The 10,707-nt window shown below is 40.7% G+C and overlaps 1 protein-coding gene across 3 annotated transcripts in view; it reads left to right on the forward strand.

The window, feature by feature from the left end:
• Positions 1-7,156, forward strand: part of FBXO9 (F-box protein 9) — a 36,444-nt gene extending 29,288 nt beyond the window's left edge. For all 3 annotated transcript variants that reach the window (XM_008057697.2, XM_021712155.1, XM_021712156.1), the window contains 6 exons: positions 1,052-1,170; positions 1,364-1,454; positions 2,041-2,136; positions 2,398-2,491; positions 4,171-4,322; positions 6,552-7,156. In XM_008057697.2, the coding sequence (XP_008055888.1) occupies positions 1,052-1,170; positions 1,364-1,454; positions 2,041-2,136; positions 2,398-2,491; positions 4,171-4,322; positions 6,552-6,660 (661 nt within the window). In that variant the 3' untranslated portion in view covers positions 6,661-7,156. The remainder of the gene's footprint in view (positions 1-1,051; positions 1,171-1,363; positions 1,455-2,040; positions 2,137-2,397; positions 2,492-4,170; positions 4,323-6,551) is intronic.
• The last annotated feature ends 3,551 nt before the right edge of the window (positions 7,157-10,707 follow it).

A 10,707-nucleotide genomic window follows, 5' to 3' on the forward strand; every position in this document is an offset into this window, starting at 1 on the left:
CAATATATCTTTTACTTAGCTTTCTCATTAATTTCATAGCGAAATCCTGTTGGTGCTACCTTCAAAGCTTAACTCCTGGCTGACCATTTCACCACTTCCACAGCTATCACTCTAACTCAGCCACCATTGTGTTTGGTTTGGGTTATGTGGTGGCATACTCCATGGTCTCCCTGTTTCCTCTCTTACACCTCTAGAACATATTCTCTGTAGATCACCAGCATAAATCTTGCTCGAGATCCTCCAGTGGTCTCCATCACACATGACTAGCTGTTCCTGCCTGCAGGATGCCACTCCACCTTCCTGGCCACCTCTCATCTTGCACCCTCTTCCACTTGCTCGCTTCATGACAGCTGTGTTCTCTCTGGCCTACCAGTCACGACTGCTCTGGAACCTTGCACTTGCTGTGGCTGCTCTTGGGATACTCTTTGTCATCACTGTGGCCACCTTCCCAAAAAGGCTGAAAGTCCATCTTTCCTTACCACTGCCATTCTTGTCCACTGCCTCTGCCTTGCCTGCCTGTTGGTTGGCTTTTGCAGTGAGTGGATCACCTGGAACTTTTCTTTGTCTGTTTGCTTCCCATTAGTGAGGGCATTTGCCTCGTCCACCAATCTCTCCTAGCCCTTGGAACAGTGCCTCCCAGGTGTTCAGCAAATACTTGCTGAGTAAAAGATGGCCGATAGCAAAAGTATTTATGTCTATGTATAGAGACAACCTTTTTTTGTTTTTGTTTTTAAAGTTGGAATCTGACTCTGTTGCTCAGGCTGGAGTGCAGTGGCACAATTGCAGCTCACCGCAGCCTCAGGCAATCCTTCCTTCTCAGCTTTCCAAGTAGCTGGACCTACAGACACATATTATCATGCCTGGCTAATATTTTGATTTTTTTTATAGAGACAAGGTCTCGCTGTATTGCCCAGACTAGTCTTGAATTCCTGGGCTCCAGTGATCTTCCCACCTCAGCCTCCCAAAGTGCTGGGATTACAGGTGTGTGCCACCATGCCCAGTAAAGACTTAGTCTTTTATATTTATTGATGTTGTGCTTTTATTCCCCCAGAGACCCTGAGATATGGCGTCTGGCCTGCTTGAAAGTTTGGGGCAGAAGCTGTATTAAACTTGTTTCATACACATCCTGGAGAGAGATGTTTTTAGAACGGCCTCGTGTTCGGTTTGATGGTAAGTTGGACTTTGTAGAACTCAGGCGAAATAGTGATCTATAATGCTGATTTTGATAAATACTAAGTGCTGTGGACATGTATAAAGGAAACCATAATAAAAATAAAGCTGGGAATGTGTTATATGATTGTAATTTTTAAAGTTTTTTAAAATTTTATTCTTTAAAAAAATCAATTTCTTGTATTTTTCATAGGCGTATATATCAGTAAAACTACATACATTCGTCAAGGGGAACAGTCTCTTGATGGTTTCTATAGAGCCTGGCACCAAGTGGAATATTACAGGTACAACTGTAGTAAACTGAGTGAGTGGAAAATTCTCTCTCTCCAAGTATTAGTTCATTAGTTACATGGACAATCTGTTCTTTGTTTCTTTTGACTTACCCACAAAATGACTCAGGGTTTTTATCTAGTATTACAACGCAGAAACTGCACTCAAAAAAACCAACAGGTTGATATAAATTACATACATTGATATATAATTTATATAATTCCTTCTGGCCTTGTTATCTTAGAGCTCTTTGTCATTGGCCTTGGGTATACTCATTTGCCTTTTCAAATTGTCCTTTTATTCCATTTTACTGTTCACCAATATTACTGTATGTATGTTTGATACCCACTGTGCGTTATTATTAGATCTCACCTTTCTTCAGTGAATGAAACTAAAAGTTCAGCAGTTTCCCCTAAGGAAGATGGAAGATGTCTTTGGTTCTTGTCAGTCACATTTGCTTTAATGTTTTATCGGTTCTTTGGCCCATGATTCTTCAGTTTTGGTCTCCTAGCTGTGAGTAGGCATAGGTACTGATACATAAGGTCATGTTTTATACTTTGTGTGTGTGGTGTGTGTGGTGTTCTCTTCCTTCTTACACAGGTACATAAGGTTCTTTCCTGATGGCCATGTGATGATGCTGACGACCCCTGAAGAGCCTCAGACCATCGTTCCCCGCTTAAGAACAAGGAATGCCAGGTGGGCTCTTTCTCTGGATTCATCCAGTCCACATTTTATATGCTTTGTTGACTTAATACTGGATGATTAATAAAGCATTTCTTGGGGGGCACTTGTGAAAACTACCCATTCCTGGGCTTCTCCTTGGAGAGTCTCTTTGGGAGTCTCTGGGGTCTGGGATTGAGGTTGACTCAGCCTCGCTGATTCTTCTCAGGCAAATCAAGTAAACACAGTTGTCATAACTGATTAACACACTTAGATTTAAAATGTTTTTATTTTTAGAACTGACGCCATTCTACTGGGTCATTATCGCTTGTCACAAGATACAGACAATCAGACCAAAGTATTTGCTGTAATAACTAAGAAAAAAGAAGAAGTAAGTATGCAAGGCAGAACTAACAGCTTTCTTCTTATTTTAATACCCTGTTCATTCAAGCATTTTCAATTAGAAAGAACAAAAAATACTGTCTCATTATTTATACTGTTACACAGAACATACATTCACTTCTAGCATGTCGTGGGAGATCAGCTTGTTTTTCTCTGTTTGGTGTCCTTACCTGGTCCAGTGTTTTTGCATATGAAAATGTAAAGCCAAGATCTTGTGTGAAATAACTAATACAACTCTACCTGAATATTTTTTTTTTGGCTCTTCTCAGGTTGAATCATGGGTTTTTTTTCCCCCCTTCCTAAATTAGCTCATATGGATAATTCTTTTACAAGGATATTCTTAGAACTTCATTTTCTTCTGGAAATAAGCTAAAGTAAGATCATTTTATTATAGCTCTTCTTGCTAAAGGAGAAAAAGAATGCCAAGCAAAGATTATTATGGATATTACCACATTCTAGAGTGCTTTAACTTCTAATTTTTTCGCAGCTTTTCTTCATATGCACTTTTAAAATTCTGATTAAACACCATAATATATATATACCCAGAAAGTCAGTTGTGAGATAGCTAGAATAAATACTTGCCTGTTGCCTTTATGATTAATAGGTTCTGATAGAGATTTCTCTTGTAGACATCCCTCTTCTCCAGCACCATGTATCGAGATGGTTGTGGCAGGGTTTCATCCGGGAGTCCTGTTGCTGGCTTCTCCACTTTCCTCTGATAGGCTCATGTATCTGGGCAGCAGTCTGAGAGATAGAGATATTAGTAGTTACTTTGACTATGACCGTGAGTTCCCTGAGGTCAAAACTGGAGACTTGTGAGGCCCTAGGTGCTTAGGTTTTATCTAATAAAAGAGTTTAGGAACTTTTCTCTTCAGAATATTGACATATGAGGACATTCATAGTATTTACATTTTTGTGCTTTGAACAGCAGCATTTGCAGAAGTGTGATTCTAATGAACCATGTGACAGCTATTTTTCCATTGACCATTGTATTTTTATTACAAAAGATAAGTTATACTTTGTTTTTCTGCAGCCTTCACCAATTTATTACTTTCCCCCCCAAAAATTCCCAAGTGCTTTCTAGTAGAAGGAAATACTAGGCTTAGAGGTAAGAGACAAAAGTTTTAGTTCTCATCTCTGAAACTATGAACTTTGATTGACAAATTTGGCCTCCCTGGATCTTTCATTTCTTTAGCTAGTAAATGGAAATAGTGCAGTCACATTTAACACCTAGGGTTATTGTGATGATTAACTGAAATGATGATGAGGGTAAACCTGATATTTTTAGAGTATTTAACATTTTCCAAGGTACTCATATACATCCTCATGTGATACCAGGGCAACTCTTTTTTAAAATTTATTTATTCCTTTTTAAAAAAATTTTAAAGGTGTGGGGTACAATTCAGGGTTAGGTATGCAAATGTTCATTATGCAGTTACCCTTGTTAATGAGGTGTGCCCCTCCCTCCCCTGGCAGTTTCCCTCAACTGCCAGTCCCACCCCATGCTCCCCTGACAGTTTTCTACTGCTGCCAATCCCTTTCTAAGACAATTCTTTACTGCCTGCAAATACATTACTTTTAGTCTCATTCTTGCATAATATATTTCTGTTAACGTTTATGTATGTGAGGTAACATTTCATTATAGTTTATGTACCTTTTCTTTTGCAGAAACCACATGACTACAAATATAGATATTTTCGTCGTGTTCCTGTACAAGAAGCAGATCAGAGTTTTCATGTGGGGCTACAGCTGTGTTCCAGTGGCCACCAGAGGTTCAACAAACTCATCTGGATACATCATTCTTGTCACATCACTTACAAGTAGGTGAATGCAATAAAAATAAGGTTACGGCATAAATGTATATTTCATATCTAGCTTAGGAAACTCAGATATGTTTTGAATTCCTCAGAGTTTACATTACAAAGCAAAACCACAGTAATACTACTACTACCAACCAAAGAAAATGGCCAAAATGGAAAAGACTAGTGTGACCAGGGAAATAGAGCATCAGAACTCACACAGTGCCTGTGGGGATATGATTGGGACCACCACTTTGGAAATGAAAGCAGCATTCCATGGCAGAGTGGGACTTAGCACTAAGCTGTCCCTGTCCACGTGTTATTCATTCATGGACTCATTCAAGGCAATTTGAAATGCTAGATTATTTCTCTATTCTCACAGTTCAGTCCTGTCATTTTTCTCTTTCATTTGGTTCATTCTCAGGGATTAGGCACTGGTTTTTCTGAAATTGTAGTTAGGGAAAGTAAGTCTACTAAACAATAGTATCTTGGTATTTCAAAACCAAATCTGTTAGGATATTCCTATGTAAGGTCTCTGTTCTATGATGTAGGATCTACCTGTATGAAATAATTAATGGACTGAAGAGGGTGAGAGAGAGAGGAGCAGTGCAGAAATACGTAAAATCACAAAGGGAACCAGGGAAGTGAAATATCAGTTTGTTTGGATATTAGGGTTTGAGAGAATATTGGCGTGTGCTGGAGTTCTTCGTTCCAATTGAATCCAAAATTTAGAGAGGCTTGAGTTTTGAGATCAGCTTCCTTTAACCTCTGCAACCTTGACCACATTGCTGTAAACTTTCTTGGACACATTTCTACCTTGTAGATAACTTTCCCCCACTCATTTGGAAGGTCCTTGACAACTGAGAAAGAGGGTTTCTCCTTCTCACCTTTACCTACCAATCCTACTATGACCTCTGCAATGCAGGGGAATTTTTTTCTACTTTTTTTTTTTTTTTTTTTCTTTGTGAATCGGAGTCTCACTGTCGCCCAGGCTGGAGTAAAGTGGCACACTCATGGCCACCGCAGCCTCGTCCTGCGGGGCTCATACAATCCTTCTGCCTCAGCCTTCCAAGTAGCTGGAACCATAGGCGTGTACCACCACACCTGGCTAATTTATTTATTTATTGTAGAAATGAGGTCTCACCAAGTTGTCCAGGCTGGTCTCGAACCCCTTGGCCCAAGCAATTCTCTCACCTCTGCCTCCCAAAGTGCTGGGGTTATAGACTTGAGCCACTGCACCCAGCTATCTTTTCCCACTTTTCAAAGAAAGAAACTAAACCCGGAAGTAGAACCAAACGAATGATGACTGTGGGTCATGCTTGACCCATTAGAAAAGCTTCTTTTTTTTAGAAAGAAAAAGAACATGATAGTAGGCATTATGTGTAGCTGCTAGTGATCACATTGATTTCCTTATAATGTTTATAAAGTTTATAAAATAATTCTCTGCTTTTGTTTGTTTCTCTTCCTGTAGGGGCTTTGGTAGCATAATTTCTCACCTACGTCCCCTTCCCCTGCCTGTAATTATGCTGTTGGTCATGTACATATTAAATCATTAAATTCTTGGGATAGAATTCTCTCTGAAACACATTTTAACAAGAGCCTTAAAATGTCTACAGCCAGCTGGGCACAGTGGCTCATGCCTGTAAACCCAGCACTTTGGGAGGCCAAGGCAAGAGGATTGCCTGAGTCCAGGGGTTTGAGACCAGCCTGGGCAACTTGGTGAGATCTTGTCTCTACATAAATCAAAAAATTAACTGGGCATGGTGGTATGTGCCTATGGTCCCAGCTACTTGGAAGGCTGAGGTGGAAGGATCACCTGAGCCCAGCAGGTCGAAGCTGCCATGGCTGTGAGTGTGCCACTGTACTCCAGCCTGGGTGACAGAGTAAGACTCGGATAAAAAAAAAAAAGTTTAATGGAAAATGTTTAATGATGTGAGGAAATACACATGATATACTGTTAAATGAAAAAAAGAAGAATTACTAATAGAGTATGATTTTTTTTTTAAGAAATGCTAGAAGAAAGTACTTCATATGGCTCTGGGTGGTGGAATTATGAGGGCTTTTTAAAAATACCTTTCTAAGCTTTCAAATTTTCTACAACATGAAATTATCTGTATATTATATTATCTGTAATCTAATGAGATGAATTAAAATAAAAAAGACTGAAGCATAAAATAACCCCCCCACCAATAAGCAAGGATTTAAATGAGCTGAAATTTCCTTGTACTGTAAAATGTGCTTTCTTTCCAGATCAACTGGTGAAACTGCAGTCAGTGCTTTTGAGATCGACAAGATGTATACCCCCTTGTTCTTCGCCAGAGTCAGGAGCTACACAGCATTCTCAGAAAGGCCCCTGTAGACCCCTGGTCCAGCCCTCCGTCACTGTTGCATGAATTAAAGTATATAGTGCAGAAGAGCACCTAAGTTATAAATGTACATATATATATGGAATTGGAACTTATTTTAAATTGTTGGAGTTCTTTTAAGAAGAGTATAAATTGATTATTTTTTTTATTTAAAGGATAGTTGATTCTTGGGGTGTTTTGTTTTGAAATTAAAGAATTTGAAATAAGTTGTCTAAGTATATTTATGTTACAGAAAAACCTTATATGAGGTTTAAGTCATGTCTTTTTCAAGCAGATTTCTGAGCAGATTTCTGTCACATAAATCTTCTACCTGAGCACCCTAATATGTATGTAGGTGCATCAGGGGACAACTCCACTGGATAAGCTTTTTATTTCCCGCATGACATAATGTCTTTGCACTCAGGCTAAAAATGTGAAAACCTGTTCTGAATTTGTTTGAAACTGTTTTACCAGTAAAGATCATAAATAAATGTTACTTTCAAGAAAATATGTTTGGATGGCCTTGTTGAAACATGAGAACATTTATTAAACAGCCCTGGGATAACCAGCAGAGACTTAAGAATTGTTGCCTCCAGGTGGGCACAGTGGCACATGCCTGTAGATCCAGCTACTTGGGAGGCTGATGCAGGAGGATCGCTTGAGCCAGAAATTCAAGTCCAGCACGGGCAACAGAGCAGCACCGGCAACAGAGCAGCACCCTGTCTCTAAAAAACAAAGAAAGAAAGAACATTGCCTCATTCCATCATGGTCTTTCCATGTAGCTGCAGACTGTAGATCCCTACACTCTGCCCTTACCCAGGCACCTTACCAGTATTTGACATTCAGTGACAGAGTGAATCCCTCGGGACAGGGACTCTTCAAGCTCAGCCAACAGACTCTTCATTCTTTAGGCAAGAGTAATAGAGGACCATGTCAGCCCAGGCCCAGTGCGTGTCATAGTATGAGAGCTAGGAGGGAGGCAGCCTGAATGTTACCTTTCCACTTAAAGGCGCCCTCCTTACAGTAACAGTCTGCTTAGTGTGTAATTTCAGAGTGTGCCTCTGACAGACCTCTACCTGATTCAGATTTGATTGGATTTGGGTGATTCAAATGCAGCTAAAGCTGAGTTGTCATTCACTTTCAGAAATCAGCATCTGCAGCCACTATTGCTTTCAAGTTCGTATGGACACTGAGAGACACTTCTTAGGTTCCCACAATTCAGTATGGGATAGGTGTGCTAAGAAGCGCACACAGCTCATGGTGTAAAGTGGAAACCCCCACATCCAGCATGTGTACAGAAAGAAGAGAGTTGGTAGGTGGGCCTTTCGCAGCAGTCTGAGAAATGATGTGTTTTTCAAGTTGGAAAAGGGAGAAAAGCCACTTGCCTAAGGTAAGGCAGCATGATTAGGAAATAGTCAAATATAGTTAGAAAAATATTGCTAAGGAAAGAGGAATTTGATGAACTTACTGTTTTGCCGCTCATCCTAGATGAGAGTATCTGTTGCAGACGGCGGATACCAAGTTCAAACTTGGGGACTTCTTTGCAAGCAGTAAAGCAAGTTTCACTTCTTTAGCTTTGAGCTGGAAACAGTAATTTTTTCCAGATTACAGTTTCTTTATATTTAAAGTTGTGTTTTTTAAAAATACAAAATCAACATACATTTATTATGAAAAAATTAAAATAATATAGAGAATTTAAAAATAAAATAATCTGGCTGGGTGCAGTGCCTTTAATCCCAGCACTTTGGGAGGCCGAGGCAAGAGGATTGCCTGAGTTTTGGAACTGGAGACCAGCCTAGGCAATGGTGAGACCTCTTCTCTACAATAAATAAATAAGTTAGCCAGGCATGGTGGTATGTGCCTGTAGTCCCAGCTACTAGGAAGGCTAAGGTGGAAGGATCACCTGCAGCAGATCGAGGCTGCAGTGGCCATGATCATACCACTACACTCCAGCCTGGGAGGCAGAATGAGAGTCTGACTCAAAAAATAAATTAAATACTCTGAACATCTGAAAATAACTAACCGAAAGGGGGTTTTTGCTGTGTGACCTTTTCCTCCTATTCTTTGCAAATCCTACCATAGAAGCCTTTTACCCTTAGGAATGTCCTTCTTGGCGCTATTTGGACATTACAGAAGCCAGATCTATGGAAAGCTGACAGTAGTCTCGATTAACTCTTAAAAGCCAGCAAAGCATTTCCCAGAAATTTCATTTCCTATCCTGTGTGAACTACCTGTGTTCAGGGATGTCCTCGCAGGCCTAAGCACCAGCCTGTCTAGTCACCAGTTCTTCCTGTCTTTCATTGTCCTCCTAGCCTCCTTTCCACACCTTAGTAGAGAGCAAGATACAAATGCTTGGGGTCCTTGGGGGCCAGGGGTGTGGACTCCAAGTATACACCTGGGGCAAAGCATTATTAACCTTGAACCCTCTCTTCCTGGTTCTACTGGCTCTAGAGTAACCACGCTTCACCTTATGGTATTTATCTTTTGACGCTATTCTGTGCATCTCTTAAAAATGGGATGGTCTGGACACAGTTGCTCTTGCCTGTCATCCCATCGTTTTGGAAGGCTGAGGCAGGCATAAGGTAGGGGAGGAATCACCTGAGGCCAGGAGTTTAAGACCAGCCTGAGCAACATAGCAAGCAAGACCTCTTCTTTACAAAAAAAAAAAAAAAAAAAAAAACCCTAAATATTAGTGGATGTGGTGGCACATACCTGTAATCTCAGCTACTTGGGAGGCAGAGGTGGGAGGATCACTTGAGCCCAGGAGTTCAAGGCTGTTCTCAGCTATGATCATGCCCAGTGTACTCTGACCTGGACAACAGAGTGAGGGCCAGTCTCAAAAAAAAAAAAAAGTGAAAATGAAAATTGGGATTATGTTGTGTGTTATCCTTTGTAAGATTGCTTTCTCCTCATAATAATGCCATGTAAGCATTTTGTGACATATTTTCCATGGCTTTATAATCCAACTTTATGTTCCTCTGTACACATTTTGCTTTTCTAATTTAATGCTAGTATAAATGTTTTTGGAAAGAACATCCCTGTGGTTGAATCTTCCCACAAGTCTTGAATTATTCCCTTGGGCTATTTCCAGGAAGTAGAATTACTGAATCAAAGGGTGAATGTTTTTAAATATCTTAAGCATTTTTGGTAAGAACATATGCACTATAGACAAAGTAGAAAATAGATGAGCAGAGAGAAGAAAAGTTTGGTGTAGTAGCTCAAACCTGTAATCCCAGAAATTTGGGAGGCCAAAGCAGGAGGATGGCTTGAGCCCAGGAGTTTGAGACCAGCCTGGGCAACATAGCAAGTACAGACTTTATCTGTACTAAAAAATAAAAAAAGAATTAGCCAGGCATGATGGCACATACCTGTAGTCCCAGCTACTTGGGAGGCTGAGGCAGAAGGATCACCTAAGCCCAGGAGGTCGAGGCTGCAATGGCCATGAGTGTGCCACTGCACTCCAGCCTGGGCAACAGAGTGAGACCAAAAAGGAAGAAAATATAAATCAACTATAGTCACCTCACCTAACCAAATCCAGTACTCATTTTTGGGTGTTAATTGTTCACATAGATGTGTGATTTTTCACTCATATGGTGAAACACAGTCTATCTCCTTTATCTGATGCTTTCATGCTGTGGATCTTAAAAACCGGGCCAGTCCTTTCTCCATGATGGGCGCTGTGTGTTGGCGACAACTCTAGGTCACTTGGCAACTGTGACATATAGGCTAAGGCTCCCCTGGCGACAGAGAGCTCAACTAAGGTCAGAGCAAAACAGGAGCTAGGGCAATACAGTAGGATCCTAGCTTCACAATGACCATCAGTCACGTGACCATCAGAGAGCATCCCCATATCCAAAAGTTATCTCTGTCTTGAGTTATGTATGATGAACAAAACGTGCACATTTATCTCTACCACCTCCTGCAATGCCAGGCTTAGGCTCTCCAGGACAAGGAGAATGAACAGGAGAGCGCTGACAGCAGGTGAGAGGGCAGTGTCAGCAAGCAGAAAGCGGATGGGCCGGTGATATGGGAGCATGGCGCATGGATTCTGGGTTGATGTG

Source organism: Carlito syrichta, unplaced genomic scaffold, assembly GCF_000164805.1.
Source record: "Carlito syrichta isolate Samal-C Ts95f unplaced genomic scaffold, Tarsius_syrichta-2.0.1 Scaffold303106, whole genome shotgun sequence".
NCBI classification, from domain to species: domain Eukaryota; kingdom Metazoa; phylum Chordata; class Mammalia; order Primates; family Tarsiidae; genus Carlito; species Carlito syrichta.